The sequence below is a fragment of the Medicago truncatula genome, chromosome 1, assembly GCF_003473485.1.
Source record: "Medicago truncatula cultivar Jemalong A17 chromosome 1, MtrunA17r5.0-ANR, whole genome shotgun sequence".
Classification (NCBI taxonomy): Eukaryota; Viridiplantae; Streptophyta; class Magnoliopsida; order Fabales; family Fabaceae; genus Medicago; species Medicago truncatula.
Genome location: NC_053042.1, coordinates 38,396,158 through 38,413,777, shown reverse-complemented (window position 1 = coordinate 38,413,777; position 17,620 = coordinate 38,396,158). Strand labels below are relative to the sequence as shown.

Below are 17,620 nucleotides of genomic sequence, written 5' to 3'. Positions count from 1 at the left end.
TTTTAATATTTTCTCATAATAAATAAGGGCAGAAATGAAATTAGCTTCAAACATACTTAAAACTTGATCAATATTTTTTATAAAAAAGACAAAAAAAATTCTCACTTTTATTTCTAATAAAAAGGACGGAAGGGAGTACTAGTTTTAACCTTTAAAAAAAATGCCGATTTACTCAACTTAATTAAAATTGAATCAAGGATTTAGAAGGAAGTAAAGGATAACCATAAGAAACCGGCGCCGTTTTGAAGTGAAGTGTTTGCAAACCCCTCTTCACTCTTGTCTTCAGTCTTCACTTCGCCGCATAGAATCAAAATCAAACATGTTTCGCATTCGCAGAATCTTGTCTTACCGTGCACTCGCATCCTGCACCCGCAATGCACTTTCTTCATCATCGCAACCGCGTTCTCTCCCTCGTTCCAATGCCCCAATTCTCCCTCCTCCTTTTTTCCTAGGTTTGTTCCAAAACCCAATTTCACTTCACTTTCTCGATTTCATCTTTTAATTTTTATGTTTTTTTTTTTTTTTTTTTCTAGATGTTGGAATTGCAGAAAACTATGGATCAACCTCTTTGACAAGGTTTATGTCTTCAAATGCATCGTCTGAACAAGGGAAAAACACTGAAAAGGTTTCACTTTTCACCATAATACTGTTTAATTTTTTTTTGTGATTAACCCTAATGTATGCATTACTCATTTATTGATTTTAATTAAGGAATAATGGTTAGGTTTAGGTTTATGTTGACTTAAAAGAAACTTCAATTATCAAATGTGCTAAGTGCATTTGACACAAATGGTTAGACGTACTGCTCACACCTGACATGACTTGGGTTAAGTGTGGAATTTTATAGTTGTTATGTTTAAAGTAAATTCCACAGTAGATTTTTAATGAAGTTGGCGATTCTCCCCGTATATTTTTATTTGATAAAGAACACTCTAATTACCAATTGGAGTTTGCGCGTGCAGGTACACACATATGTATAAACACTCTAATTACCAATTAGAGTTCGCGCGTGTGCGCTTGTACAGACACATGTATGTATGTGTGTAATAGGAAAATGTTGGAAAATTAAATGCACGGAGCTATAATTCTTAATAAGTGTGAAAATAAGTTTTTTTTTCTTCTTATAATCAAGGCCAAAGGGGTTAGTTTTTTTTTTTAGGGGATATAGAAATTTTAGTGTGCTTTAGCCGACCCCACTTAGTGGGATAAGATTTGATTGTTGTTGCATGTAGAAATGCTAGTATCAAGGATTGAACCCTAGACTCTTATTATCACATATGGTTGACCTTATGCTTACACTATTTATGACTTGGATGCAAATCCAAAATTTCCCAGTTGGTAACCTATACGTAAATTTCATTGTAAAATCTCGCTCATGTTAGTGGTTCTCTCTAGCCTTGTATGTGTGTATGCCTCTCGAAGCGGAAGTAGGAAATCTGATCTAATCTCTACCCATGTTTTCGTGAGGATTAATGCTACGATAGTGTTTTTGGCTTTGTCATTTCATAAAAGAGTAGCCCAATCAATACTAGAAAATATGAATTTTTCGTCTCTGTCCTGTGGCCATAGAATGGCTGTGTTTTACAAGGTATTTTATTTGGTGTTATTTGCAATTGAATTAAGTGACTTATTAATTTTTTATTTTTTGTTGTATTTGTTTTGTAGACAAAAAAAGAGTTAAAAAATGTTGAGGATCCATTTGATGATGCTCCAACATATAATATTCCCGAGAAGCCGGTAACATTTGTGGAGGGGGCGTCCTACAGTCTGGTCATTCTTGCAGGGCTTGGAGTTGCGGCTGCTGCTGGATATTCTGTGTTCAAGGAGCTTATATTTCAACCCAAAGAGTAAAGAGTTTAACATCCTTGGTCATATTATTTATCTGAAAGAAAAATGCTACATGGCAAGAGCTTTTGAATGAATGAGTTGGCATGCTTATTGATTGTTGAGTTTTGGGTGGATCCTTATTGCCTTGTTCTACCCAAAAACCACTTCAGAGTCTAGCTCAATTCTGATTTTCTTTTGCTATGTAGCACTACTCAATCTAAAAAGTGTCACAATTCGTTGTTTTTTCTCTTTTCTTTTATTTTGCTCTGATTGATATAAGCTGATGATAGGTACAAGATTTATAACAAGGCTCTCAAAAGAATTCAAGATGATGGTCAGGTGAGTGATGCTATGCTTTTCTTACGTTCATTTTCCTGAAACAGAAAACCAAAATAAAGCATTTCAATTTAAAGGAACTTAAATATTTGAAGTATTCATTCCAGTATCCTTCAGTTTGTGTTGGTTGGATATGAAATGAAGCCGGTCATTCTGCAGATCGCCATTTGTTGGAAAAAGCTATACAAAGACAACTAAAATTGGGTGATGAAATGGTGTTCAAACAAATCTTAACAGTTTTTATGTCAAATTCCTATGTTTAAATTTTGTTAACAAGGAAATGCTTAATGTTCTGTTATCAGTGTAAAAGTAGCAGATGCCTCAATGAAAAATAATAGTATATAATATAAAATCACCAGGATTTCTTCCTATTGAGACAGTAATTAAAGATCCCTTCAATATGCAGTAAGCTAGGATAGGCGTTATGTCATTGAGTAGGTGGTCGGAGTTGGGTGATGGACTTCTACCGAAGATTTTTACCTTGAACAATAAGATACTATCCCTTACATGCTTCAGGGAACAATGATTTCTGCAAATATATCTTTTTTCACAATATAAATTTAAGAGGAGAGAGTTCATGTCCTTTTTGTTCTACCAAAAAATTGCACACACCAAAGCACGAAATAAATCAATGATTTGTATGTTAATTTTTTGTAATGAGCAGTAGCTGATTCTCTACAAATTCAATGTCTACATGTGACATGTATTGGATTTTCTTTGTATCAGGTCAGAGGGAGGATTGGATCCCCAATTACAGGTTATGGCCAGGAGAGTAGAAATCGTGCTGCTCGTCAAAGAATTCCCAACAGGGTTTGGACTGATGAGGAGGGTGTGGAACATGTCGAGGTAAATTTATTAACATGTAATCAAATTTGTTTGCAGAAACTTATGTATTTTAGGATAAATATTTCGAATAGACCCATCACCCATGGGTTTAGAAGACCTTTCAGAAAGGAGGGAAGAGATAACTATGTATTGGACGGATAATTATTTGTATTATTTCTTGGATATTTGAATTCTTAAACCTTCTTTATGGTGGAAGATACTTGATGTTTAGCAGCTGTGCCATTTTTAATTTGACTTGCTCTCAAATATGTTCATTTGGTTACAGGTTAATTTCTTTATCCGGGGCCCCCATGGACATGGAAAAGTATTCGCTGAGATGTTCAAAGGAGCTGACGGTGAGTGGAGTTACACATACTTGATTGTTGAGATTAGAGCACCTTCTCCAGCACAACTAATTCTGGAGTCATACATCCCTTCTTACAACCCAAACAAGTAGTCTAGATGAGAAAGGTATCATTCCAATAGCCCATTTATTTTGATGAAACAAGTTTTCTTGAAGGGTAGTTGCAATTATATTAAAAAATAAATAAATGAGATTAAATAAACACTTATTTAGCATAAGTTATTTATTTATATTCTGAAAAAGAGTCGAAGTCAGTCTGAAGTGGCAAAGCTTAAAAATGTAAAAATGTTATTAGCCAAATTATCTTATGTTCCACAAATGTAATTAAGCGGTGAAGACCAACCAGTCAATGCTAAGCATGAAATGGAATAATATTTTTTCAGGCCTTGCACTTGGTTCTTTTCCTTCATGAACACGTTAAATATCTCACTAAAACCCTTGCTTACATTGATTGTTTATAAATATTGGGTAATCGGTGCTGGTCCGTTTTTTCTTGCATTTTGGCCGAGTATCATCTTGTTCATGTCAACCATGCATAATCTAGTCTGAATGTTTTTTCTGCTAAAAGGAAAAATTGTGTTTAACTGTTGGTAAATTAGTTTCTGTCTAGATAAACTTAAAGAATAACTTATGGAGAACAAAATATTAAAAATGTTTTGCAATAAAGTTGAGTTTTTTAAACAATAACTTACCGTGCAAGATAAAATTAGTTTCTGCGCATCAATTTTTTGGAAGATCTCCCATTTATTTTAGTTGAAAAGCTCCCATATGTTTAAGTTGACCCAAACTAACTGGGACTTGGTCCAATTCATATATGCAGGTCCTTGATATTTGGTCCATTACTGTAGTATGCAATTCTTAGCTTCCAGTTCCTTGTTCGACAGGAGGTGAAAGTTGAAAGGAAAAACAATTAAAGTAAAAAATAATATGGGAATTTGAATCTCAATTCTCAGGTTCAGTATTTTTTTTACTTTCATTAAGAACCTGCAGATGCGAGGAAAAGTTTTGGGAAGGATCTTAGTATGATGACAAGAGTGATTACTTTGTCGTCGATACCAAGTGAATGCCATGTATTCTAATTTATTGTTACTGCTGACAATTTTATATATCTTGGTTTGTGAAGTACATTGAGTTTCTGGAAGGTATGCTAATTTGTTAGGGGTGACTGTGAGATGTGATTGTTGCCCAAATGATACTTTTTTTTAATAATGAATCATATAAGGTTCATGTTTATTGTTACCCAAGGGATACTAAGAACGTAAAGACTATTTTCTACAATTTTAACACACCGAAGCATCAATGTGCTATAAAGTTATTAGTAAGTTATTGGCAAAGAATAAATGTTGCAATGATTTGTAAAAGTTGTAATGATCATATGTTTAGAAATTCCAATGCAGTACGAATTTCTCACAAAATGACTAATTTTGCTCAATTCAAAATTTCTAAACATTATAAATGTTGCAAAGAATAAATCACTTTAATTTTCTTTTCGAAAGGAATAAATCACTTTAACCAACCATTTACTCTTTTTATAGTTTTCTGATTTTCTTTTTGTTATTTTGTTTTATGTGCTGAACTCGTTATTTTCACAAACAACGTAATTGAAATTGGTATGCACTTACTATCATGACTCAATTTTAATCAATACAACTAACACATTGTGAGAAAAGGAGTTGTACTGATAATTTTACTGAGAAAATAGTACAAATAGTTTTCTATTGAAGGAAATGGAAGTACAGAAAAGTAACTAGCACTTAAAAAGAAAGCTTGAAAGCTCAAAGAGAGAGAAGAGTACAGATGAACACATCTCAAATACTCCACACCCTCATCATTAACCATTGACCTATTTGGCATAGTCCTGACTTGGCATGTGTTTCAGTTGGAATAATATTCCTTTTGTCCCCCTACGTTACATTTACTTGACGAAGTTGGGACTTCTATGCAGGCAAACATAAGTACTACCTCCATCTCTATATAGAAGATCTTCTTAGTCAATGCCCAAAAAATTAAAAAAAAAAAACTATTTTAAGATTGAATTTGTCAACAATTATATACTCTTTTTTTAAAATTATCAGAAAAATTGTTACTCTTTTTGTTCTCTTCATTCAATAGGAGTATTTTTATGAAAAAAATTATTAATGCATCGTATAATTTGAAAATGGTTTGGCGAAAAGGGACAAAATTTACCTACATGGTTTAGTCGAGCGGAAGGAGCTAGATCTCACAAGTTGAGAGTCTGAATCATATTCAAAAGAGGCACATTGATTTAGTATTTGATACGGTTCAAATAAAGTTATCATGAATAAAGACAATATACTAAAACCCCCCAAAAAAGGACAACATTTATTTTATTTTTAATTTTATAAGGGGTCTTACATATATTGAGACAAAGTTAGTAGTATATTTTCATTTCTTGAAGTTAAGAAGGGTAGAGTTATGGATAATTGCAGGTCATTTATTGGATTGGAGAGTTTGATCTTTATTACATGGGTAATGCTATCCAGTGCCCTGGGATCAGGTACTGGTTAAGGAACAATAAAATTAATTGATTCCACTTAATTTACTTTAATTAAAGTGAAAAGTTGGTCAACTTAATTAAAATAGGAATGGTTGTATTCAATACTCATTAAACTCCATCAATATGATTTTGTATTTCATACTTTAATTGGATATGTTTTATCTTTGTAATTGCAAATTTATTTTGGACTATATAATGTTTGTCTTATTTTAATTATTTCTACAGCTTTTAATTAAAAAAAAAAAATAGTTTTTTTCACCGAAAAAAAGTCATGGAAAAAAATTAGTTTGAGTATAGACTTTTCAGTGAATTAGCTTGCAAGAAAAAAATGATTAAAAAAGAATCACAGAAAAAAAAACTCGGTTGGAGTAAAATTCACAAGAAGAGAAAAAATTGTTAAGATATGAAAGGAAGCAAGGGGACTAAAAAAAAAGGATTTTAAAAAGTTCACAAGAAAAAAAAATGAAAGGAAGTGTATCTTTCTAAAGAATATTAAATGCAGCGTTTTTCTATTTTAATTAAGTTGATAAACTTTTCACTTTAATTGAATGAAATTAAATGAGACGTTCATTAATATTATTGTTCTTTAACCAGTGCCATGGGGGCACCGGTTAGCAACACCCTTATTACAAGGGTCATTGAAAACTCATACAAACAAGTGAAAAAATTGATGTTCGAACCTCAGCTGCATTACAAAAGTAGCGAGATAAAATTATCGGGACGGATAATTACAACAACCCTTAAATTACATGATTTGTTTTGGTTTTATCGTTAAAGTTTCTACTATGTTCAAGTACGTCCCATGAACATAGCTTAGTTGGTCGACATGCAAATGGTGGACATACGTTTGCTGGCGGTGAATCCGTACCCACAATTCCTCATTTATTCACACAAAGTGTGATATTAGCCACTAAACTACAAAAAAAAAAAAAAAAAAAAGATTCTATTATGTTCAAGTCACATATTTGTCCAAACTTGTATCTTAATATATGATGCAAGTAGCTAACTACCTTCAAATTATATACACTTCAGGAAAATATGCGTAACTTTGAAATGTATTTACAAAAATAGACACATTATGAGGAATTTTCATTTCACAAGTTATGAAAAAGAATTCATAAAAATAACACGAATAATTAACTATGAACTTCATAAAGAAATATGTGTAACTTTGAGACTTTTCATGACCCTGAGATGAGCCACTAAGTTCCAACTCGTCTAATATTTTATCATAAACTAGAGACCAAGACGCAAGATGCAATATTCCCAGTAACTTGTAAGTAATAGTAGAGAAAAATTTGTTGGAAATTTCGAAAGACAGCAAAGAAAATGAGGTTTTAGAGCTGAAGAAATTATATGGTTTACCCATGTTAAAGTTCCTCTCTCAGTTTAACTCACCAAGCTGAACATCAGAGGAATTTTTTTTCATACGTATTTAATTCTGACGAGTTTCTGAGATAAAATTGTCATAATCAAGCTATAAATTTGATTTATGCAACATGAATAATTTTTATGTCATCAAATGATTGATAGGCCAAGTTCTCCGGTGAATCCTTATTCCCTTATTGTTGACAAGGGTGTACATATACAGATAATTGACCAAATTTTAAAACAAAATGAAGGTATCCATACTACTTTCACAAGAACAACATTAATCAACCGCAACTCCTACAACACTGTATTCTTTTAATTGAAGACACTCACTTAACATTAACAGAGTTACAGAGATACATACTAATCACTATACTCTTGATCAACAGACCTCTCAGTTAGATCAGATGCACTGCTCCACTTTAGGGCATTTCATTGAATGAAAACCACCTTTTTGTCACCTGCAGAATGACACACCAAATACATGACTAATGAGGTATGATTTTATAAAAAAACACATAATAGCTGACCTTGAATGAAACTAACAGACTGCATACACGAAAAAAAATTGTCCAATCAACAAATTAAATATATTCTTGCAACCAATTATACCACTACTAGTTTGATGGTTCATTAAATACTCAAGAGTATGTCCCTTAAAATCACAAGCCATCAATTCAAAACCTCCTCTGAATCCAAACGAGTCTCTTGGGAAAATGATGTAACCAAAATTGAAATTGAGAAAAGGAAAATACAAAGTACAATATATATCTATCTATCAACCTCATGACCAAAATAACCCATGTAATCCATACAGTATCAAGTCAATCAAGGGTCAATGAAAGGGAATTTTTTTTAATAATGATCTAGCAGAGTTGATTCCGGAAAACAAGGTAGTCAGACTCGTGGAGGGTCCGTATCGTAAGAGTCTATGAAAAATAAAAAATGATTTTCAAAAACCTTTAAATGTCATACATACATAATAAAACACTAATTAACATAAAAATTCCAATTTCAAATTTCATAATAAAGTTGTTACCAAATAAATTTCATAATAAAGCAATCAAAGTTTCAAAGTATGTAGAGAGGGTTCTAGTTCCTTCTTGATACATAAAGCTAAAAAACAACAACAATGAAACAAATATAGAGCGCACATTAAAAATAACGCGTACATGAATGGAACAACAAAATGAAACAAAAACAGAGCATGCATGAAAGAACAACACAAAATAATCATTGAAGGACAGAGAGACGGCAAGAAATATGTGGTGCGAATGTGAATCAACGAGAAAGGTGTGTTCTTCTGGGTTTTCTAATGTCTAAAACGACAAGGAAGAGACAAGAGAGGTCTTCAAACTTCCTTTTAGGTTTTTTTCAAGTGAAATGGTAAGGCTGAACGTGTTTTTGGACTTTCTTTCAAAAAAATTATTCAACTTGAATCTCGCGTCAGACTCACGAGTCTATGCCAGTCCATCGTAGTCTGACAACCACGCCGGAACACGTATCAGCAAAATAATGCAATAAATGCTTGCAGGATGAATTTTCTGTGACTAACTACTAAATAGTCTCTCCCTGGAAGCAAACTTTTTACCCTTGATTACCATCAGAGGAAATAGACACAGTTATTGCTTTTATGGTTCATCATCAATACTTCAATATCAAATAATTGTGTTCAGCTTGACACTTTCCTTCTACTCCTAATCAATTTTCATTACTCAAATAGTGCCTGAAGATTAGGTAGGAATAACATAATTATTTTTAAAGCCAAGTGCAATTAAAACATGTATCAGAAGGACATTTAAATTAACAATGTTTAAGGAAAAATGAATGTTCATAGTGGCAGCGTCTCACATTTTAACTCTGTCACATCCTACTAAACATATGTTCTAAGAGGAATATAAACAAAGTGTTCATAGCTTGTCCACGTGCAACTTAAGATAAAAGTGGAAAGCGGGAAATAGAGACAAGCACTAAATCAATTACTGGAATTACCATTTAAAAATTTATCATACAGACCGCACTCATCAATCTATAGTAGTAACTTTTGAAAAATAAGTCCAGTACTGCATGAAAACAAGTGAGCTAAATAAAAGCTAAGACTTTCTTTGCTCAAAAACCTCTCGATTGATAAAATAATTTGGAATAGTTACAAAGAAGATAGTTTCGGCCTTGCTCACATTGGTAAGAATGTATCATTAGTGTCTTAAATAGCTGAGAATGAGAAACACAAACACATACAACACATTCATTGCATGATGAGAGAAAGGAAGCACTCTTGTTATCATGTTACCTGAAGAGATTTGGAGGCGATTGTATTGATTTTTTGTCACTAAGAAAGACAAAGCTCAACTTTCATTCTCTCTGGTAAAGACGATTCCTGAAAAGGAGAACCATTTACGATAAAAGAAGTAATTTTTGGCGTGGATATCACATATTTGAAAGTAGGTACAGGTCTCAGTTTTGTGTGAGTTAAAGTATTCTTGATGGTCAAATTGGAAAGTGTGGCATTGGCTATATTAAGGATTCCTTCCACCTCTCGGGGGACAGAGCTGGGATAAACTAAGACACACTCATCAATGTAAAGATCAGTTAACTCAGTACAGGTCGAGAAGGGTTCAGCATGACCGTTGTCATCAGCTTGAATCCCAACAAAGTCGAGATGCATACTTTTCAAAGCTGGAAGGTCGAGACGCTTAGGGAGTCTAGTTCTTTTTTTGACATCATACATTGAAACGGAAATATAAATCGAGGTCAAGGAATGACAAGAAAAAATAGAACACGGCAAACCAATATTAGACGGAACAACTATGCTCAGTTTCTGAAGACCATTAGACATGGCATGTTTTACGAGTTCAGTGAATATCTTATGTTGAAAACAACCATGACGATCAAAGTCAAGAGTGCGTAAGGGATGATTTCCCATACTACGAGATGACACGACCCCAGACACACATTCCGAGAAAAGATACGGGTTGCTGAATTCAGAAGTATGCAATTTAAGATCAGGGAGGTATTTCCAAAGATTCTTCCACCGTTTCGACAAAATGCTGGTCTTAACAACATCTTCTATCATAAGAAATGACAATATATGAAGCAGAATTTCATTGGGCAAGTCATTGAGCCTGTCCCTCTTCATCTTCAACCAATCACCTGCTTCGCCTCGTCGGCTCCAACCTCTCTGATCAAAAGCAATGAATTCAATTAATATATGACACAGCATTCTTATTTCTTATGGCTTGTTTGGAATGACTTATTTGAACGTATCTATTGACATAAACACTTGTGAGACTGTTTGAGATGGCTTATGAAAACAGCTTATGACATGTCCATATGAGCAAATGAAAACAACACTGATAACTTAAATGAAAACATAAACACATATGATAAGCGATTAATAAGTTTTTTTAATCCAAACAAGTCCTTAAAACAGAGAATGTGAAATTCGAATTAATAATCGTGAAAGAACAAAGGTATTGTAATTAAACAAGTAACAAGAGAGAAGAAGAAAATTACCTATTGAGTTGAAGACAATTGTGAATCGATAATCTAAAAGCGAATCTGAGTGTTTCGTTTCAACGAAGGAAGGAAGCAACCACACACCCGATATTGTACTTTGTTCCACGGTTGAATCGATAGTCTAAAAGCGAATCTGAGTGTTTCGTTTCAAGTGAATTATTTTAGATATCTTTACATATTTTCTTTGTGTTAATAAGCTTTTAACCCTGCAATAGAGAGATCACTTTTGATTTTTTTTTCTTTCTGTAAATTATTTTTGTCAGATTAAAAAGACAAAAAAAATTTATAAAGGGGAAAACTAAAAGCGACCTATATTGCAGGGATAAATGCCTATTAACCCTATTTTCTTCTTGGGTTAATTAAAAATCAGCAAACCATCAAATTGGTCCCTCTATTTGTACTAAATTTTCAATTTGGTCCCTGACTTTATTAATAACTCAAAATGATTCTTATCTTTATCATATGTTTCTCAGATTGGTCGCTGACTCTATTAGTTTAGTTGTTTTGTATTTTGAGTGTTAATGGCTCAATGTCTTTTGAATATTATTTAGTGGTTAATGATATGATACTTTTTGAATCTTATTTGGTACGTTAATGATTTAAAATGCAAAATAACTAATACAGTCAGGGACCAATTTGAGAAACGTTTGACAAATTCAGTGACCATTTTAAGTTATTAATAGAGTCAAGGACTAATTTGAAAATTTGGTACAAAAACAGGGACCAATTTGGACGTGGTTTACTCAATTAAAAATACTAGCGAAAAGACTGTGCTCATATAATTTTAATTACAATTTTTTATTTTTTTATGAATAACTTTTAAGTATTAATGGAAATTATTCGGACATCGATTTATCTATAAATTATTTTTTAAAGGATCTATAAATTATTGTTAAGCATATAAAAAAATTATTTATCAACTCAAGATATTTTAGTTTGTTTGTATATAAAAAAAAATATAACGATTATTTTATTATTGATTATATTTATGTTGACATATGCTTGATCTAGACTATTATATTTTTTAAAAAAGATAAAGGAAAAAAAATCTGAACATATACTCATATTGTAACACAATATATTTTGTGTGGTATCAAAACAACATTGTGTTTTTTACATTTTTTTTAATGCAGGTGGGATTACGTTTGTGATTCATAGGTTTAACGATGATTAGAAATTCGTGAATCCCCCTTCATATGGAATTAACTTAGTAAAAATATTAGTTATGTGGTGTCTACTTATGATTTATAAGAAACTAAATTTAGAAATTCTTATTACACCTAATGACAACATGTGTGGTAAGTTAACCTAGTTAAAGGTACGACGTTACCGGAAGGAAGATTTATAAATTATCAAGTTTCATACTTAATTTCATTAATTATAATTAAGAAACAATCAATTAGAACTGCCAGGAACAAAAGAATAAATTTGGGTTGTTAATCCTTCTATTTCTATACGGATCAATTTTCAAGATTACCATACGGATTCTTAGTTGAAAAAGCATTACCATACGGATCTTAGTTGAAAAAGCATTAAGCACATGTTGTATCAAAACTAAGTATTTTTGTATCATCTTCACAAGGACTAGTTTGATATTACCGTTCAATAATTAATATTGTTCTAAGTGGTAAAATTGTAAGGTGTTTGGTTTCATAAGCTATAAAATTAAAAAAATAAATATAAATGATACAAGAGTTAATAGAGATATGAGCATGCTAGGATTAAACATCAACAACCTATTTCAGATGTATTCTTATGATTAGTTATACAAATTATAATTACTACTCGATATTATCACGCATTGCTCGACAAACATTATCTAAGTTTAAATAATGTTGCGGATTCAGTCGTATTGGTTAATCGACGATCTCTCAGACTATTAACCAATATGTCAACATTAAGATTCAATACTTTTAGTTCAGACTATTAACCAATATGTCAACCTTAAGATTCAATACTTTTAGTAAATGTTAAACCAAAATCTATCTTTAGGTTTAACATTAATATATGATTATCCTAAACTAGATTCAAAAGGTATTTCTCGATAACAATTAAAATCATACAATTGAAGCATTAAAAGCAAGGATAACACCAATATTCATGAATAACTAGAATCATATAATATCACAATCAATCCTTGTTGAATATTGATTCTTTGTGTATCTTTATGGGTTTCTCTGCTGAAAATGACACCATATTTTTTTTTGAGTTCTAATGCTATTTATACTTCTTTTGAAATTTTAAGCTCGCTTTTCCAAGTCAGGGCTCGCTTAGCGAGTAGACCTTTCTTCCTTATTGGGTTTCTGCCATATCAGCACTATAGATTCCAAAACTTCCTTATCCCGCTTAGCGAGGGTTTATGTCGCTTAGCTACGCCTTAGACCGCTTAACCACACCTTCGAAATTTGATTTCCTCTACTCTCTGACTTGCCTCGTTTTAACCTCGCTTTGAACTCGCTTAACGAGAAGCTTGAAACACCGTTCTTTCCTTTTTGCTCTTAAATCTCATGGCATGTGAATTGACCTACATAATTGGCTTGCATTAGGTATAAAAAGCACTAAATGCATAACTTGCAAAACAAGTAAATAAATTTCTTAAATATACATGTAATTTAACCAATTTCTAGCACTTATCATCACACAAGCAAGAACGAATTAAATCGGACACAAGAAAAGCATAACTGAATATAAATTTTATTAATTGAATCCAACAAATAAGAAGGGGTCCATCTTAGAACCCTAATCAAAGAGGTTTAGTTGCACATGACGACAAACATCATACCAAAACAATCGAAAAACATACCCTAGAGAGAACAAGAGGAGGATGAAGATCCTCTTCCTTGAAACTATGATGCTTGACCCGTGCATTGAACTGTTAGTTTTCTAAATGAATAAGAATGTGTGCAAGAGTCTCTATTTATATCATATGATTACTTAGAGTTTAAGAGAAGAAAACTTGAAATTTTAAATGAAATTATTAGATTGATATTTTTAATGAAATTATAATGTATGATAAAAAGTGATATTTTTATTTGATTGATATTTTAAATTTTAAAATTATTAGACTAAAAATGTTTTTATAAATTTTATATTGTGGAAAGATTTTTATTTCAATGTAAAAACTAAATTAAAAAAAATATAATTAGGATTGGCATTTTTTTAGGGGAATATTGTCTTAATTTATTGGATACTTTACAAATTAATTAAGGCTTAATACATGCTTTGGTCCTTTAACTTATTTTCGAATTTTATTTTGGTCCCCTAACTATAAAGTGTCTCAATTTGGTCCCTTATGTCTTTTGCCGTTACCTCTTTTGGGTCTATCCGTTACATTTTAACTGTTTGATCTATTTTTCAAATAGAAACTATTGGATCATGTAGGTGTATTGTAGCCTATGGTGAGTGATTAACACCTGATTTTTTTGAAGCAAAAAATATATAAAAAATTCATATTTTTCATAAAATATGAAGAAAAAAATATTCCAGATTTTTTATAAAATCATTTTCAAAATTAAAAAAAGTATTTTTTTTTACCAAATTTTTAAAAAAGGTCAGATTTTTTTTTTCGAATAAAAGGTTTTTTAAATTTTTTCTACAAAATTCTGGAAAATATTTTAATTTTTAAAAATCTGGAAAAATATATAAAAACTTAAGATTTTAAAATTAGAAAAAAATTATTTATTTACGAAATTTCAAAAAAAGGTCAAATTTTTTTTTTCCGAAAAAAAAATGTTTTTTTAAATTTTTTCTACAAAATTTTGGAAAATATTTTAAAAAATATATAATAAATATGGATAGAAATTTCTGGAAAATATTTTAATTTAAAAAGGTTATAAAAAAAGGTCTTATTTTTTCTACAAAATTATGGAAAATATATAAAAACTTCAGATTTGTATAAAATATGAAAAAAATTATTCCTGAATTTTATAAAATCTTTTTCAAAATTTGTTTTTTTTTTTTTTTTACGAATTTAAAAAAAAGGTCAGATTTTTTTTTTTTTTTAAAAATTTCTACAAAATTCTGAAAAATATTTTAATTTTTAAAAATTAGGATACAAATTATTTTAAAAATATATAAATATTTGAAGATTGATGGTGATTTTAAATTTATATTTTTAGGAAAATCAAGAAAAATAGAAATGATTATATGTTGTGAGCCCATTGTATATTTGTGTACTTTTCAAATCTAGCCCTTGATCACCAATCTTAAATGACATTTGGACAAGAGTTAACTATTTTTCAGAACAAACTTACGGAGAGGACCAAAAGAGATAACGACAGAAGACATAAGAGACCAAATTGAGACATTTTATAGTTAGAGGACCAAAATGAAATCCGAAAATAAGTTAAGGGACCAAAGCATGTATTAAACCAATTAATTAAATATTATAGAAGTTGAAATTATACAACCTTTTTACTTCATAGAAGTTCCGCCATAAGATCATAAAATATCTATTGATGATACTAAATAATGATAATGATAAAAAGTATAAATTTACTTATATAAAATTAAATTTTAAAATTATTGACCATAATTTTACTTATATTATTGTATTTATTAATTAATAAATTTGACCATAATTTACTGTTAGCATATTGCTTATAGAAATGGCACTATGGCCTATTTTTGCAATCCATTGTCCTAATTGGTATCTGTTCATAAACTTTAATGATTAATATTTGGTCTAGTAAAATAAATCAATTCTGTAATCTAGAAATGTTAAGAAAAATGTAACGTACGATCATGATTCGATTGCTGACTATTGCATGTGAGAAAATGGAAACACGTGATTTTAGAGGTGTAGGAGGCGCCTTTTTATTTGTAGTCTTTCCCCTTTCTCTTTCGTCTCCTTGTCAAACACATAGGTTGAAAAATATTTCAAACAAAGTCGAAAGAGTAAGAGATTGTTCACAGTTTTATTTTGGAGGAAAATCTGTTGATTATAAGGCACCTATGAGAAAAGAAATTCCACCTAATGGAGACGAAAGTTCATCTGAGGGAGAAGAAAATCCACCTGAGGGAGACAAATTTCTTGTCCCTCAGGTGAACTTTCTTCTCCCTCAAATGAACTTTCGTCTCGATTAGGTGGAATTTCTTTTCTCTTAGGTTCCATATAATCAACAGATTTTCCTCCGAAATAAAACTGTAAACAGTCTCTTACACTTTCAACTTTGTTTGAAATATTTTTCAACCTATGTTTGTGACAAGGAGACGAAAGGGAAAGGGGAAAGATTGCAAATAAAAAGGCGCCTCCCGCTTCTCTAAAGTCACGTGTTCACATTTTCTCACGTGAAATAGTCAACAATTGAATCATTGTCGTACGCTACATTTTCCTTAATATTTATGGATTATGGAATAAATTAATTGTACTAAACCAAATATTAATGATTAGCTGGAAAGTTTATGAACGGATCCAATTAGGACAAGGCATGCCATATTGCCATTTCTGTAAGCAAAATGCTAACAGTTCCCCACAAAAAAAGCAAAATTAAGGGGCATTGTCTCTTAAAACCACAAATACAAATACAAATCGAAAAAAAGTTGTAGGAGTACAACACTGAAAAAAGAGTGGGAAAAATCTTAAATTTCAAGCACAGACAAATGGACTCAACATCACAATGATTTCACTTTAGATCCTTATCCATTAACTAGAAGAAAAAAAAGTCACGATGGTTTCACCTCAGATCCTTATCCAATAATGAAGAAGGATTATTATTGAACAAAACCAGCAAAGAAACAAGAGAAAATACCTTGTGAGACGTTGAACAAAAAAGTGAATCAAATTCTTCTAAGATGTCTGGTTTGTTTGAGATGAAAGTGATGCCCGTAAACGAAATAGAAGATTAATTATCTGTCTAATTTCAGGCCAAATTCAGGATGGGTTCTTTGTAAGCAAGCAAATTTGATGATGTAAGATAAAACATTGGAATGCACAAATAACTTTTAGGAGGTTAATTATGAAAATATATATAATAAAAAAGTATATTAGCAGTCAAATTTAATTTTTATTAAAGCATTTGGTCAAATTGATTATTATATAATACAAGATTGAATAAGAAAAAAAAAATTCAACTTTAGATTATCATGGTCAACATTTTTAAAATGAAACTCTCTACAAGTTAAATTTGGATTTTTAAATAGGAAAAAATAATATTCAGAATTATTTTACTATATGTTAAATATATAATAATTTTGTTTTGAAAAAAATATTATAATAAAAAGTAGGATATGGTCACATTTATATAAATACTACACGATAGAAATATTCAGATATTATTTTCTTTTTACTAGTTTTTTTTGTTTTTGAAAGAAAGACTTTTTACTAGTTGTATAGAGATAGTTTAGGTTTATCTTTTACTAGAGTTTCCCATGGATTAATTGTGAATCTGGTTCAGGCAGCTCCCAACTTTTTAATTTTATTTTAGCTTGATAAAAAAAAACTAAACGATAGAAAAATAGCATATTTCAACTCCAAATTATTATATCCCTAAAAAATAATTCAAAGTTTTATGGTCAGTGTTCTTAAATGTAATTCTATATAAGTTAAATGTAGATTTTTAAATAGGATTAAAATCGATTTATCATATTATGGTGAAATGAGTATGAACGAAAATATTATATAATTTAACTTGTATATTATTATTTTTTTTGGACAAAAACAAAACGTTATTTATTCATTCTTTCAAATTGATAGAATACATCAGAATCAATATTGTTGAAAACGTAAAGATTGAATCTGCGAACAAACTCACATCACCCAAGTTAATAGTATACAACAAAAAAATGCCTACAAATAATGTGATAAAATTTAAATCACCATAATATTCAGGGTTCAGTTTGGTTAGACATGCTTCCGGCGGAGT

The 17,620-nt window shown here is 30.7% G+C and overlaps 2 protein-coding genes across 3 annotated transcripts; one reads left to right on the top strand and one right to left on the bottom strand.

The window, feature by feature from the left end:
* Nucleotides 1-201: 201 nt before the first annotated feature.
* Nucleotides 202-4,591, top strand: LOC25484536 (probable mitochondrial import inner membrane translocase subunit TIM21). Its single transcript, XM_013613381.3, has 7 exons — nt 202-452; nt 534-625; nt 1,666-1,847; nt 2,118-2,166; nt 2,890-3,009; nt 3,275-3,459; nt 4,173-4,591. The coding sequence occupies exons 1-6, from the start codon at nt 320-322 to the stop codon at nt 3,443-3,445; spliced, it is 747 nt and encodes a 248-aa protein (XP_013468835.1). The 5' UTR covers nt 202-319; the 3' UTR covers nt 3,446-3,459; nt 4,173-4,591.
* Nucleotides 4,592-7,359: 2,768 nt separating this feature from the next.
* On the bottom strand, nt 7,360-10,931 carry LOC25484535 (FBD-associated F-box protein At3g52670). 2 transcript variants are annotated; one of them, XR_003011069.2, is made up of 3 exons: nt 10,755-10,931; nt 9,532-10,419; nt 7,360-7,702 (listed from the first exon to the last, which is right to left on the bottom strand). XR_003011069.2 is itself a non-coding variant. In XM_024781320.2 (2 exons), exon 2 carries the CDS (start codon nt 10,375-10,377, stop codon nt 9,571-9,573), a length of 807 nt encoding a protein of 268 aa, XP_024637088.1. In that variant the 5' UTR covers nt 10,378-10,419; nt 10,755-10,931; the 3' UTR covers nt 9,526-9,570. The 2 variants fall into 2 exon arrangements, 1 of the variants encoding a protein (XP_024637088.1); XM_024781320.2 differs by lacking the exon at nt 7,360-7,702 and having other exon boundaries at nt 9,526-10,419.
* Between the last annotated feature and the right edge of the window lie 6,689 nt (nt 10,932-17,620).

Bases quoted from the DNA above. Each gene is read 5' to 3' on its own strand.
- LOC25484536 (XM_013613381.3), top strand. From the start codon at position 320: ATGTTTCGCATTCGCAGAATCTTGTCTTACCGTGCACTCGCATCCTGC. The intron at 2,167-2,889 runs GTGAGTGATGCT...TCTTTGTATCAG, and splicing joins GAATTCAAGATGATGGTCAG to GTCAGAGGGAGGATTGGATC. The intron at 3,010-3,274 runs GTAAATTTATTA...ATTTGGTTACAG, and splicing joins AGGGTGTGGAACATGTCGAG to GTTAATTTCTTTATCCGGGG.
- LOC25484535 (XM_024781320.2), bottom strand. From the start codon at position 10,377: ATGAAGAGGGACAGGCTCAATGACTTGCCCAATGAAATTCTGCTTCAT.